We start from the raw sequence: 15,686 nt of genomic DNA, 5'->3' as shown, positions 1-15,686 counted from the left end.
CACAAAAATGCCTTGAAGGGTGAGAATCAGGAGACAGACTGGATATAAAACATCACGGCAGGACTTTTAACAGGGTAGGGAACACAAGGTAGAGATTGGACCAGATAGTTAAATATATGAGCTCAGAAGAAACATCCTACTTACAAATAAATCTGCCCTGAGGGAGTTTTAGCTAGAGGGTAGGGATGACAAAGGCACATTAAGGCACATTTTTCAAATATACGCCAAAAGGGGACACCCAGAGAGAACTTCTGCCCCTTTACTCATAATGGACACCAGCAAAAGATGAACAATATTGGTAAGGGAGGGTTTTTTTTTAAATGACGTGTTTATTCTTTGTCATTATAGTATTGATTAAATATGGATATATTGGAATAAGTCCCAGTTTTTGTGAAAAGATACAGAACTAAACAAAAACAAAGCAATAGGTCCAGTCACTAGGAAAGCAAGTCTGTTTCTCTTAGAGGGCTTTCTGGAGTTTTGCCCACAGAATTGAAATGTGCATTTTCAGACCCATTAGGTGTTGTTTTGATAATTTTTTTTTTTTGAGGCGGAGTCTCGCTCTGTCGCGTGGACTGGAGTGCAGTGGCCGGATCTCAGCTCACTGCAAGCTCCGCCTCCCGGGTTTGCCCCATTCTCCCGCCTCAGCCTCCCGAGTAGCTGGGACTACAGGCGCCCGCCACCTCACCCGGCTAGTTTTGTATTTTAGTAGAGACGGGGTTTCACTGTGTTAGCCAGGATGGTCTCGATCTCCTGACCTCGTGATCCGCCCGTCTCGGCCTCCCAAAGTGCTGGGATTACAGGCTTGAGCCACCGCGCCCGGCCAAGAATTCTTAAAACAGTGGTTTTCAAAGTGTGGTCTGGGAACACCTGAGGCTCTCCAGACCCTTTCAGGTGTGTAGCAGAGTAAAACTGTTTTCATAATAACGCTAAGATGTTATTTGCCTCTTTCACTCTCATTCTCTCATGAGAATACAGTGGAGTTTCCCAGAGACAACATGAACTGTAATATTGTAAAAGAATGAATGCAGAAGCAGATGTAAGAATCCAGATGTCTTCTGTTAAGCTTGACATTAAAGGCAGTTTCAAAAATATAAAACAGAGCTACTCATCTCACTATTTTTATTTGAAAATGGACTTTTTAATGTTATCTCTGTGAAGATGTTTATTCTTAAATGAATAGTATTTAAATTTTTTTGTTGCAGTGTTTAATATTATAAATATCAATAGATATCGCCTACATAAGCAAAAGCTCTTTGAGGGTCTTAGAACAATCTTAAGTGTGTAAAGGAGTCCTGAGACCAAAAAGCTTGAGAATATTCTAGAGGACATATGATTCCTCTGGATCTTATTAAACAGTGTGAGGGGCAGTTCTATGCAGTTAGCACAAGTTTACCTAGGGCACGTTTTTCATGGTTACCTATGAGGCACTTCAGTAAGAATTTTCACAACAAACAAAGCAAACAAGGCTACTGTTATTCTTCCCATTTTTTAGATAGGAAAAGTGAGGAGTAGAGAAATTGAGTGATTTACCCAAAGATTGCAGTTAAGTAGAGCTGGAATCATTTGGTACTTAGACTCCTAGTTCCATATGTTTCCATTTCATTTTGTTGACTGAGCTGACTGCATTGATAGCAGAATAAATCATCAATCTTCTAGCTGACCTCGGTGTAGTCAATGGCAACCCCCACCTCTTTGTAAAGAAAAAATGTCAGACCAGTTTAATATTCGTTATGACAAAATAAATAACAGGCATTATAACTCATACCCTAAACGATATCATTGCCTTTGAAATTCACTGATTAGGTGGAAAATGTATCACCAGAAAATGGGATAGCATATACCTGGGGAAAATACAACAAAACAAAGCCCTCATTTTTGTAAACAGAGCATGCTAGCAAGATGGAAAAGAAGATTCCGGGAAGGCCCATCAGGGTCTGTAAAGTGAATATTTGCTTGTGATGTGAGTGTCCATAGTAAAAAAGCAAAATGATTATACTCTGGTGTATTGGAAAGAGCGTGACTTGTACAGCAAGCTAGGAAGCGATTCTTTATAGAGCAATGCTGGTAACTTCCTTTAGAGGACAGTGTCTGGTTCTGTCATTGTAGTTGGAAAAGGTGAGAAATGCGGGAGCTTCTGAAGCATATCCATGGCATGATTAGCACCCAGAATTCTGGAGGGAGAGGGAGGAGGAAGGAAATTGGAATAATTGCTTGCTAGAAAGTCAGGTAGGGGTCACTGGTAGTTGCCTGTGGTATAAACTACGTGTTTCTTTGATTTCAACACCATGTGTCAGCTTGGATCTTTTGGAAATATTAAATATTTCTGCTCTGTACTTCATTACATCTAGCAGATGTTGCTTTATGTTTTTGAACCTCATTTGCAGAATGAACATGATATCATGTAACATACTCCTAAAAACAGAAAAGAGGAAACCAGTTAACTGGCCTCTTAGCAGAATGGTTTGAAGAGGGTCCAGGCTTTTAGTCACTGCCTGTGTGAAGTACGAAAGTAGAATATATTCTACAAAGAAAAGAAGTAACACAACATGTTCATTGATGTAAACTGAAGGAATGTTCACTTACATTTTTAGATAAATGAAAAAATACATGGCAGGTTGACCAAGGAGGGCAGTCTATTACTGAATGGCTGCCTCCTTCCCACTCCTCATCCCCTCTTATTTAAAAATGTAAATGTATTCTTGCAGTATTTACCAGTGATCAAAAAAATATGGAAGAAAGAAAAGAAAATTCCCCTTTCCATGACTCAGTATTTTTAGGTTATCACAAAGCTATTCAGCTTCTGAATCTTATTAAAGTCAAAATATTGAGTCAATTCATCAGCACTAAGCTATTCAATTTTTGCTTTATGCATGTTTTGAAAGCAAGGCTTGATATAGATGGTGTATTTATGTAACAATGGTGTTACTCAATGACCTTGCATTTTTCTGCACATGCTATCTTAATGGAAATTTACTGGAAAATTCTTGCCAGAATAAACACATTCCTTCAGGACTGAAAGGCTTAATGTACTTCTAGTTCAACTGCACCTTTTTCCCATGAGCAGATAAACCAAATTATTTGGCGTTAGTCATTATACTTCACACAGTTTACAGTACTTATTGTGGTCTCACAGGGGGGTAAGAGTTGAAGGAGACAGAAGTAAGGTGGTCAATTTCACACTATGAGAGAAAACAAAAGGATAAGGCATCTGTATATTTGACATGCAATATGAAAAATGAATCTGGCAGGCATCTGTAAATTAACATTAGCTATCCTGGTATGGCAGAAGTAAGGAATATGAACAATATAGATAAGTTGAGCTGATGAACCAGAAATTTAAAAATACATATTTTTTATTTTTAAGAGAGGGATGACTTTCTCATTTACATGTTAATTTAAGAATCAGGAGTGAAAACTCTAAAAGAAAAATACTGGCTATGTAATGACCATTGGGGCCGGATATGGGGACCCAGGTGGAATACAGAGATGTAAACAGGACGATTGAGGCCAGGGAGGGAGGAAGTACCCCTTGAATTGAGGGATGAAGAAGGCAAACAATGAACAATGGAGACTTAAGGAAAGAGATTCACAAACATGTCTAGACTTAGGCTTGTTGGCCCCTGTCCTAATTCCCACCCATCACCACCCCAAGGTTGCTACTGGGGAGAGATTATATTGATTGTTTATTCATGCATGCAACCAGCATTAATAAAGTTTGTAATCAAGGTAGGAAGAATCATCTTTAAAGGAATAAAACTGGCATATCAGCATATTAAAGCTAAGTGCTCAGTTATACTGCATTTATTTGCAGCAATAGGCAATTAAGTTCCTTGACTTTTTCTAACAAACCAGTTGGAATTAAGCTGCTGGATAGATTTGCCCAGAGTTTAGTGACCCTCTCCCTTAGGTACTATTAAAATCCTACGATTTTAAACAATTTTGGGAAAGGCTAGTTTAAATGTGAATATTCACACACTATTAAAGAATTTTATTGTAATTTTAAAATTATTTTCAATATGTACAGTAAGTAAAACCAATCTGGCAAACGAAAAATTACTTCCTGGAAGTCTTTCTTGAGAGAAGTAATCTGAAAATGAAAATAGCAAAACAGTTATTCAACGATTGTCCTCACTCAAATTGTATTCTTTAAAAAAATTTATTGTTGTGTTAGTCCATTCTCATGCTGCTAATAAAGACATACCTGAGACTGGGTAATTTGTAAAGGAAAGAGGTTTAATTGACTCACAGTTCAGCATGGCTGGGGAAGCCTCAGGAAACTTAAATCATGGCAGAAAGGGAAGCAAACACACCCTTCTTCACATGATGGCAACAAGGAGAAGTAACAAGCAAAAAGGGGAAAAGCCCCTTATGAAACCTTCAGATCTCGTGACAGCTCACTCACTATCACGGGAACAGCATGAAGGTAACTGTCCCCATGATTAAATTACCTCCTGTTGGTTCCCCCCAGGACATGTGGGGCTTATGGTTACTACAATTCAAGATGAGATTTGGGTGGGACATAGCAAAACCATATCAACTGTAAATAAAGGAAAGGCATCAAAGCTGAAAAATTTCTTCTTTTAAGGAATCAGGCATGGTTTAATCTATAAATAATAAAACAAAAACTTATTATTTTTTATATCTAGGTCTTACAATCTCCTTTAATTCAATTTTAGAAGTAGGTGAGATGTGAATTATAACAAAAAATACCGTTTACTTGAAGTTATGCAAATACTCTTATTTATTCAATTTATTCTTCATAGACAATGTCAGAGAGAGAAATGTTTGAGGTAATTCCAAGCTATTCAGAGTTGCTAATAAATGAGTTTTACCACATTTTGGAATTTTAATACATATAAATCATGGGTCCATTTATAAATAAAGATTAGAAATTGCTTTCTACAGTAGATCATAACAGCAAACTTAAATCATCCTATTTATATTTTGATTTCAAAAATAAAATGGGAATTCAAATAGTTCATCGGTTGATGATATTTGCTGTATAACAGTTGACTAAGTTTGGTTTATGAATATAAATGATAAACACAAAAATTGTATAAAATTCATTCCCAATTAATAGTCTGTAATTAAGATTTAACATGTTACTTTTTAAAAACTAAGTTTCAGGTTTAAATGACTCTTATCCCTGGGTGTGGTGGCTCATGCCTTTAATCTCAGTGCTTTGGGAGGTTGAGGTGGGAGGATCAGTTGAGGATCATTTGAGGCCCGGAGTTTCAGACCAACCTGGGCAACACAGCAAGACCCCATGTCTGCCAAAAGAAAAAGAAATAGCTGGGCAATATGGTATATACCTGTAGTAGTAGCTACTCAGGAGACTAAGGTGGGAGGATCACTTGGGCCCAGTAGTTTGGAATTAGAGTGAGCGATGGTCACACTGGTGCACTCGAACCTTGGCAACAGAGTAAGACCTTGTCGCTAAAAAATATATTTGAAAAATGAGTCTTCCGGGCCGGGCGCGGTGGCTCAAACCTGTAATCCCAGCACTTTTGGGAGGCCGAGACGGGCGGATCACGAGGTCAGGAGATCGAGACCATCCTGGCTAACACGGTGAAACCCCGTCTCTACTAAAAAAATACAAAAAAATTAGCCGGGCGAGTCTCGGTGGCGGCACCCTGGTATCCACTACTCGGAAGGCTGAGGAGAGAGAATGGCGTAAACCCGGGAGGCGGAGCTTGCAGTGAGCTGAGATCCGGCCACTGCACTCCAGCCCTGGGCGACAGAGCGAGGACTCCGACTCAAAAAAAAAAAAAAAAAAAAAAAAAAAGGAAAAATGAGTCTTCTCATTTAATGTAAATGGGAAAAATAATTTACCATGTTGCTCTTTTGTACTTCACCATACTTTTCTGTTGTGGAGCATGCAACTGTTTATTCTACAAGCATATTATAATCAGTAGCACTCCAGAGTAAACAGTTTCAAAATATATATTCCTTTGGTTTTATTAAGGATAACTTAAGGAGTTAACAAATTCTCCAGCTTATTGCTGTGATACTTTAGAAATTATACGCTTCCTTTTGTACTAAAATAAACCATGTGTTCTTTTGAATTTGTAGTCGCAGATATGGCCAGTACACTATGAACCAGGAAAGCACCACCACCAGAGTTATGGAGAAGCCTCCATTTGATCGATCAGTTTCCCAGGATTCTTTGGATGAACTGTCTATGGAAGACTATTGGATAGAACTAGAAAACATCAAGAAATCTAGTGAAAACAGACAAGAAGATCAAGAGGTGGTTGTCGTCAAAGAACCTGATGGTAATAACTAACTAAATAAAGCTTTTATTGTTTGTATTTGTAACTCATTCTTTAGCTTCTTGTTTATTGTTCTGTCACTGTTTCCCAAATATGATACCAATAAAGTCAAGCTTATTTGTGATAATTAATAGTATCTTTCACCCTTTCTTTCTCCCTGTTTCAAGATGGACGTAGCATACTCATACTAGTCTGCTGAATAAAGAGAGAATATGTTTGAGAAAGCGGCATTTAAACCCGATACATAGAAGTATGTCGTTAGCTGTTTGATAATTCTCCAATGTTAATTAGATTCATTGATTATTAGGTACTATGTGGTCATCAAGAAGATTGGGAATGTTTTCTACATGCCCACACCTTTTCTTAGACTTTAAATTGTTTAAGTTTTACTTCTACTTTTAATGGAAAAAGTGACTCTACATAGTAATCTTGTTTATTTTCCTTGTTGTGTAAAAACATCAGCTTTTTTTCTGGCAATTTGGTTTTGTACACCAATACTGAGTACTACCTTAAAAGCATAAGTAAAAATGGCTGACTTACTTTTTTGTTTTTGTTTTGTTTTGTTTTGTTTGAGACAGTCTCGCTCTGTCGCCCAGGCTGGAGTGGCACAATCTCAGTTCATTGCAACCTCCGCCTCCCAGGTTCAAGAGATTCTCTCACCTCAGCCTCCCTAGTAGCTGAGATTACAGGCGTGCACCATCATGCCTAGCTAATTTTTGTATTTTCACTAGAGAGAGGGTTTTACGATGTTGGCCAGGCCGGTCTGCAACTCCTGACCACAAGTGATCCACCCACCTCGAAAGTGCTGGGATTACAAGCCTGAGTCACCATGCCCAGCCTTGCTGACTTTTTATGCTAGTAAGCTGTTTTTGTTGTCTGGTGTGCACAGTGCCTAATACTGGCTTAAGTCTCTTGAAGCCAGTTATTAATACTTGATTTCTGCCATCAAGAAGTTTATATAGTATAGAAAGACAGGCAGGACTAGGTGTTGTACCATGTGATTCAGTCTGTCTCAGAGCTTTTCAAAGCTCCTTCCATATCACATTCTCACCTTTGGTTATAGCATAACTGGAAGAGGTATGCTTTAGTGTACAGATCAGAAAACAGAGTCAACTTGAGGCTAAGTAACTTGTCCAAAGAGACTTGGCTATCAAGGTGCAGAAATGGGGTACAGATCCAGGTCTTTTGTGTCCCAATTCATCCCTCTTTTATTTTCCTCTGTAAACATGATGGTTGGAAAGAATCTATTCTAATTATCCTTCTGCTTTTAAATAACTTTCATTAGATCTTACACAATATTTGCATGAATATTTACTTCCTGCTTTCAGTGTTTTGAATTGATTCTTGTTTGATTAGCTTCCTATATAAGCTTTTTTTTGCTGAATATATTGTGCTTTTAAAAAACATTGTAAAATAACATAATCTGATGTGCTGACTTGGAAGATTAGAAAAATTAATTGGAAATTGATTAGTTCCCAATGTTCTGATGCTGTTAACTTCTTTGCTGCACTTCCTGTTAGCTACAGTGAACAGAGAAAACAAGGCTTTCCATAAATTAGTGTTGGACTCTGAGGTAGTACTGAATTTAAGCCAAGAAACTGGGCTTAATGTATAGCCCCAGCATTGACTTCCTTCTGTAACTTGATGGAAGTAAGTTATCTTTTTATTCTTTGCTCATCTCTGGAAGGGGAATAGTATCATCCTCTGGGTTAATCTGCAAGGAAGTTATAGAGGTTAATTACATGTGAAGTCATTTAAAAATTTTAATTGAGTATATATGAAATCCATCTAAAATTTGATATCATGGCTGGAGTGTATGGCAGTTGTCCAAGTTTTAGATAATGATTATTAGCACTGTGGTTTGGTTACAATAGAAGAGTTTTAGTAAGAAATTTTAACAGCTTAAAAAATGTAAAGGTTCTTATATTTTGTGATTTAAGTACCACTTTTCTCTACTGTCTTAGAGGGAGAATTGGAAGAAGAGTGGCTTAAAGAGGCCGGTTTGTCCAATCTCTTCGGAGAGTCTGCTGGAGATCCACAGGAAAGCATGGTATTTTTATCAACATTGACCCGGACCCAGGCAGCAGCAGTTCAGAAGCGAGTAGAGACGGTCTCCCAGACCTTGAGGAAAAAAAACAAACAGTACCAGATTCCTGATGTCAGAGACATATTTGCTCAACAGAGAGAATCGAAAGAAACAGTAGGTTTTCTTTTTTGATGTTAAGGCAAAGGACTAATTGCTTACAATTAATTGGATCATACTGGTTTAATTCGAATGATTAAAAACGTAATGATCACCTATTCTGTGCCAGGCACCAAAACTCTATGCTTGCAGCAAACAAGAGAGACTTGCTTCCTGCCTTTCTGGAAGTTATACTGATGAGGCAGAAAACAAAACTAGTTAAAATTCAGCATGATAATCCATGCATCAGGGGAAGAGGGTGTCCTTGGAGCATTAGAAGTGACTCTAACTCCACTAGGGGTGACAGGGACAGCTTCTCAGACAACGTGACTACCAACAGTTACTTAGAGAAAAGTAGGATTAGGGTATTCTTCCCTATCTATTAATGCTGTAGGAATATTTGATTTGTCCCTAGACTCGTTTGGGGATGGATGAAGTAGAGTGTAAGGGAGCTAATTGCAGCTGAATTACAAAGTAGGAACCTTGAGATATGAAGTAACTTCTCTTTGTGGTGTTAAAAGAAAGACCTTAGACAAATTAAATTTAACAGAATTTAGTTGAGCAAACAATGATTTGCAAATTGGGCAGCCCCCAGAATCACAGCAGATTCAGAGAGACTCCAGTGCTACCGAGTGGTCAAAGAAGATTTATGGACAGGGAAAGGAAAGTGATCTACAGAAAACGGAAGTGAGGTGCAGAATCAGCCGGATTGGTTACAGCTTTGTGTTTGCCTTATTTGAATATGGTTTGAACAGTTGGCCACCTTTGACTGGTCAAAATTTGGTGATTGACACGAGTATGTTACAGTCTGTTTACATATTCAGTTAGGTTAGAGTTCACTAAATACAGAGAAACCCTTTAGGATGAACATAAGATATGTAAGGAGGCAGCTTTAGGTTAAACTTTAAGGTATCTAGCCTTAGCACAGCGACAGCACACAAAAGATTGAGTAAATATTTGTCTAGGTGATTGACTTATTAATGAAAGCTGTGGGGTCTGGTAGAGACTGTGGGACTGATGAATGAAGAGAAGTATCAGGGAAGGCATGATAAAAGTTTGAGAGGCTGGGCGTGGTGGCTCACAGCTGTTATCCCAGCACTTTGGGAGGCTGAGACTGCAGAGTTCAAGACCAGCCTGGGCAACATAGCAAAACCCAATCTCTACAAAAAGGACAAGAATTAGCTGGGTGTGGTGGCGTGTGCCTGTAGGCCCAGCTACTTGTGGAGCTGAGGCCAGAGGACCGCTTGAGCCCTGGAGGTCGAGGCTGCAGTGAGCTGTGTTCATGCCACTGCACTCCAGGCTGGGTGACAAAATGAGAACCCATCTCAAACAACAACAACAACAACAACAACAACAAAAACCATACAAGAACTGTGTGGCTCAGATCAGTGCTACTCGAACAAGCCAGTTGGTGTATTACCTATTGCTCATCTGTAAGGGCATAAGGAGCTTGCACAGAATATAAATGATCCTTCTTTCTTTCATCAAAAAAGTCTTGCTGCCAGAAAAGAGTGAAAATCAGCTGATCTAGATGGTGTTCTTGAGGTCAAAGTTGATTTACATTCTGGCTTGAGTAGCTCTGGCCTAAAAGACCCAGTGAGGTGGTTGGAAGGAGAATGAACACAGAATGGGACTCTTGAACAATGATTGTAATAATAATAACAATACCAGCTGCTGCCACCATTGCTGAACAATTACTGTGCCAACCACTTTACATGCTTTATCTCACTTAATCCTTACAGCTGTCTTGTGAATGAGGTGTTATTTCCATTCTGTGGCTGAGGCTCATAGATTTTATTTTATTTTTTAATTTTTATTTTTGGAAATGGAGTCTCTCTCTGTCACCCAGGCTGGCATGCAGTGGCACAATCTTGGCTCAGTGCAACCTCCACCTCCCAGGTTCAAGCAATTCTCCTGCCTCAGCCTCCCGAATGCCCGGCTAATTTTTTGTACTTTTAGTAGAGACGAGGTCTCGCTATGTTGGCCAGGCTAGTCTTGAACTCCTGACCTCAGGTGATCTGCCTGCCTCAGCCTCCCAAAGCGCTGGGATTACAGGTGTGAGCCACCGTGCCCTGCCGGATTTTAAGTAACTTGCTCAGTGTCCTGTAGATAGTAACCCCAAATTTGTTTGATTTTGAAGTACATGCTTTTAACCACTCTCTATCCTGGTATATTTGCATTTTGTACACGATTCTGACATTAAGCATCCTGAATATGAGATTCTATTCACACTATAGAAGATAACAAAAATTGAATGATTATTTATTTTAAATAAGGAATGAAAGGGTTTATATTCATGGTATCTTCCTGTCATGTAGGCGCTCTTTTGCTTTTTGTAGACATTTTATTCTTGCAAGAAAGCCCTTCTAGCTGCAGATTGCTACTCTCTTTGCATGACCAATTTCGAATCAAGTCCAGTCCATTTTATAGGAGTTTTGGGGTCATTAAATTGCTCCAGGCACTTGCTTAAGTTAAGCACTTGCTTACCACCCAGTGGTTACTTGGGATATCCACTAGTATTAAAGGACTGGGCTAGGTTTCCAGCTGAAGAAAAATGAATGGTAAGGAAATTTAGTATTATGACATTTTCTTCCCAATTAGAGAACCCTCACTAAGGGAGTTAAGAGGAAGTGAAAAGTGAAAAGGGGGATGGAACAGAGAGCTGAGCCTAAGCAAAATATAAACTGTGGGATTTCTGCCAGTCTCCAAGAGGATGTTGCTACTCGGTGCTAGAAACAACATTTTTCCAGCAAGTTTCTGGCAGTGTCAGAACCACATGGTTTGAGTCCAAGGTAATTGGTGGATTGTGTCATCTGATGGAGTCATTAAGAGAGAACTAGCAAAAGGAAATTTGAATAGTGGTAACTTGCTTACACTGCATGCCTTTAATTGAAACACTGCCACCCATGAGAAAAGTGCTTTATCTCCCCCATCCCTCAAGCAAACGTGGGCCAGCCATCTTCACTTGCAGTTCTTCTGTTTTTGAGCGAGTGTATATTCAGCTCTTCCATGTTAAATGCTTCCTCATGAAGGCCTTGCTGACACTAGGAAATATAATACAGAAATGAACACCATCTGTACTGCCATCTTCAATTGCTAAGGAAAATAATTCCAACCACATGCTCCAAAATATGTGTTCTTTTGTGAGATTGGAATCACTCTGCTCATTGTGCCATGCAGGACCAGCCTCTGCCGACTTGTGGGAGGAGGGAGGGAGAATGGGACTGCTCTGTCCTTCAAGGGGTTAAAGTGATGCTGGGTACCCACGTCCCACTTCTGTGACTTGGTAGTCACTGTAACATTGTCCTGGGTTTTCCCCATCTCTAAGTGGTTCATTAGTGGTCAAGATGTCCCTAGCCTAGTGCTTTTCTAGGCTCTTTTTAGACTTCAGGTGGAGGATGAAGTCCTTCTTGGACAACAGCTTGAGGTGAAATGTGTAGTGAGACTACAATGGCCACTTTCTGTCTGAGATAAAATCCAATAGAATTATCAATATTATTTTTTAAAATAATTTGAATAGACCTCTTTCTGTGGTTGATCCAGACTCTCCTTCCTGACCTCTGAATTCCTTCTGAAGCCTTACCTGGAAAGGAGGAAGTACTGTCTGGCCACATTTACTGCTGAGCAGAGTCAGCCATGGTTTACCATCTCCATAAACCTTTGGAAGGCTCCATTCCTTGGGTGTCACTGCCCCGGCCCCTTGAAAACAGGAATTCCTTCAGATGTTTTAGGTCTTATTGCTGGTTTGGTAATTCTTATCTCCCGTTTATTTCTGGGATCTTTTTTTTTTTTTTTTTACTTGAAGAATTTCTATTTTATTAGGGACATTTACTTTTATCGTTTTATAACAGCATGATTGAGATATAATTCACATACCATACAATCTGCCCACTAAAAGCGCACAATTCAATGTTCTTTTTAGCATGTTCACAGTCGTGCAATGATCACCACAATCAGTTTTAGCACATTTTTATTATTTGCAAAAGAAAGCCTGTATCCATTAGCAATCCCTCCCCATCTTTCCCTCCCTACTCTTAAGTGAGCACTAGTCAGCTTTGTGTCTCTATGGTTTGCATATTATGGTCATTTGCTATAAATGGAATCATATAATATGTGGCTCTTTGTGACTGGTTCCTTTTACTTAGCATAATGTTTTCAAGGTTTATTTATGTTGCAGCATGTATCAATACTTCATTTCTTTTTATAGCCAAATAACATTCCATTGTACAGATAGACCACATTTTGCTTATCCATTTGTCAATTAATAGATATTACTAATTTTTTAACATACTTGTCCTTTCTCCTCCACTAAATAGTAGCATTCTTGATGACAGGGACACACTCATGACTTTTTTTATATTTCCCACTGGGCCTACTATTGTCTCTTACAAGTTGTAGGTAATAAAATATTTTTTGGATGATTGCTTGTTGATTATTACCTTAGTGCCCCTTTTGCACTGTGATTGTTATAATTCTGAGTACATTTCTTGTACTCTAAAGATTAGTAACAAAATTATTTACAATATCATTTTCTCCGGTTTTGAGTTGGAGATGACTAAATGGCCTGTTTTCTATGTTTAGGCTCCAGGTGGCACTGAATCGCAGTCACTTAGAACAAATGAAAACAAATACCAAGGAAGAGATGGTATGTTGAACCTGTTCTCTTGTTTTTTCCCCCCCTTTAATTAACGTAACAAACGGTTACAGTCTTATAAAACATTCACCTTCCGGGCGCGGTGGCTCAAGCCTGTAATCCCAGCACTTTGGGAGGCTGAGACGGGCGGATCACGAGGTCAGGAGATCGAGACCATCCTGGCTAACACGGTGAAACCTCGTCTCTACCAAAAAATACAAAAAATTAGCCGGGCGAGGTGGCGGGCGCCTGTAGTCCCAGCTTCTCAGGAGGCTGAGGCAGGAGAATGGCGTAAACCCGGGAGGCGGAGCTTGCAGTGAGCTGAGATCCGGCTACTGCACTCCAGCCTGGGCGACAGAGCGAGACTCTGTCTCAAAAAAAAAAAAAAAAAAAAAATTCACTTTCAATTCTAGTAAACAAATTCTATTAAAATGCTAATAAAAAGTCCCAAGTGGATCATTATGTGAGGCTGAACATATAGTTGGCCTTCCATTTTCTTTTAATGTGTATCCCTGTCTTCTGATTCAAAATGCATATACGTATCTTCCTGAGTGCTTACCATGTGCCAGATGTTATCAGGAGATGCTTACCTCATTTAATACACCCAAAAACAATGTAATGGTTATTGTTCTTAATCCATTTTACAGATGAGTGAGCTGAGGCTTAGAGCTGGGAAGCCACTTTCCAATGCCATACAGCTAGTCACTGAGCCAACAAACTTGCAGCATTGTTCTTAAATCACAAGCTCCTAATTCATAAATGGGGTAACTTTTAGATATTATAGAAAACTTTTAAAACAGTTAAGATTTTATGGGCAATTGATTATAATTCTCCTTTTCATGTTTCTCTGCTAACATTTGTTATTCTAGAAGTGAATTAGAAACTTGAGGTATGGAAGAAAGTAACTGTTTTTTTTTTCTGAAGTGGAGTCTTGCTCTGTCTCCCAGGCTAGAGTGCAGTGGTGTGGTCTTGGCTCACTGCAACCTCCGCCTCCCAGATTCAAGCGATCCTCCTGCCTCAGCCTCTCCAGTAGCTGGGATTATAGGCACATGCCACCATGCCTGGCTAATTTTTTTTTTTTTTTTTTTAGTAGAGACAGGGTTTCGCCATGTTGGTGAGGCTGGTCTTGAACTCCTGACCTCAAATGATCTGCCTACCTGGGCCTCCCAAAGTGCGGGGATTACAGGTGTGAGCCACCATGCCCAGCCAAAAGTAACTATTAAGGCTTTATTAGTACTTACTAAGAAAGAATTTATAGCTATTTCATTTGTTTACAGAAAGGGAAAATATTCTAAGTGAAGTTAATCGATTTAAGCTTAAAAATTTAATTGTTAATTGTTATTCAATAAACTAAAACAGGTGATTTATGTTTACATTCCTAAAATTTAGCAACTGGGGTGTTCATGCCGTTAATAGTGTTGCATTTGGTTTGGAAGTAGTAGTGGGAGGAGTATTAGGTAAACTGGAGGAGTGAGGAGTGTTCCAACATTCCTATAAAAATCCTACATTACTCAAGATCATATGGGATATTTTCCTTCCATACTTTTCTCAGAACTTCTCTCTGGCACCCCTGCCTTAAAGGTAATATGCACACACGTATATACACACACATATATTTATAAAAGCGCTTGCTTTTTATGATTCTGTGGATGTTTCTTCAGTTTTATGTGTTATATCTGAATGAAATCACTAGGTGTTTTCTCAAATCTATGTACCCGCAGATGTTGAAGTGGCAAGCAAGCTGGCATAGCTACCCTGCCTGCTACAGAGCTGGGTCATCAGGAGAGACAGGTTTTTTTGTGCCAATGTCAATATGCTTTGGGCTCTGGGGAAGAGTGACTGGCAGTTGGTGAATGGATACTGAGGAAAACATTGTCCTTTTCTTGGTGTTTTCCTCCCTTGCCAGGGATCATGATGTAGGCTATATCAACAAAAGTTCTGGAAGACAAGTTCATAGTGTGAGCACTTTCCTGCCTAGCTTGCAGCAGGCAAGTGAAATGTGACAAACTTGCTGCTTGATTTACATCTGCTTTTGCTGGAATACTATGTAGTGGCCATAGAGCCTCCAATCAGAATAACAAGAGAATGTGTGATGCCATCCAAGTCACTGAGTATTCCCTGTTGCACCTGTTCTGGGCAATGCCATGCTCTTTCACTAGCCAGTGAATTAACCAGTGTAAGCCAAACATTGGAAAGTTCAGGATGAAATGCATGGAAACATTGTCTCAGGTTCAAAAATGGGGCTGTTTCTGATTAAAATTTGAAGGCGTGGGAGGCATAGTCTCTTTTAATGTTCCCCACACTTGGATTTTAAACATGTTCCACCAACGATACTTATTCTAAATGAAAAGTTGTTAAGTTTTATAGTTGCAAGGGTTGTTACATTCCAAATTAATTAATTCACCGTAATGTGTTCATTTTTCATTAAATCATAAACTCTATGAAAGTCCCAGTATTTAATAATACATTTAGAAATATTAATAATGCCCCAATAATTTTTTAAACTTTTATATTGATATGTATAGTTTCTTATTTTCTTTTGAATTTCTACAGAGGAAAGAAAAATGTTTTTTTTTTTTTTTTTTTTTTTTTTTTT

At 38.9% G+C, this 15,686-nt stretch overlaps 1 protein-coding gene across 1 annotated transcript in view; it reads left to right on the top strand.

Moving 5' to 3' along the window:
• ARHGAP18 (Rho GTPase activating protein 18) overlaps positions 1–15,686 on the top strand; it is a 136,177-nt gene that overhangs the window by 67,178 nt on the left and 53,313 nt on the right. Inside the window, exons 2-4 of the mRNA XM_017879367.1 lie at positions 6,076–6,278; positions 8,240–8,475; positions 13,039–13,102. Of these exons, the coding sequence (XP_017734856.1) occupies positions 6,076–6,278; positions 8,240–8,475; positions 13,039–13,102 (503 nt within the window). The remainder of the gene's footprint in view (positions 1–6,075; positions 6,279–8,239; positions 8,476–13,038; positions 13,103–15,686) is intronic.

Source organism: Rhinopithecus bieti, unplaced genomic scaffold, assembly GCF_001698545.2.
Source record: "Rhinopithecus bieti isolate Rb0 unplaced genomic scaffold, ASM169854v2 scaffold_19, whole genome shotgun sequence".
In the NCBI taxonomy this organism is placed as follows: domain Eukaryota; kingdom Metazoa; phylum Chordata; class Mammalia; order Primates; family Cercopithecidae; genus Rhinopithecus; species Rhinopithecus bieti.
Note: the sequence above shows the minus strand (reverse complement) of the source record. Positions and strands in the feature narration are given on the sequence as shown.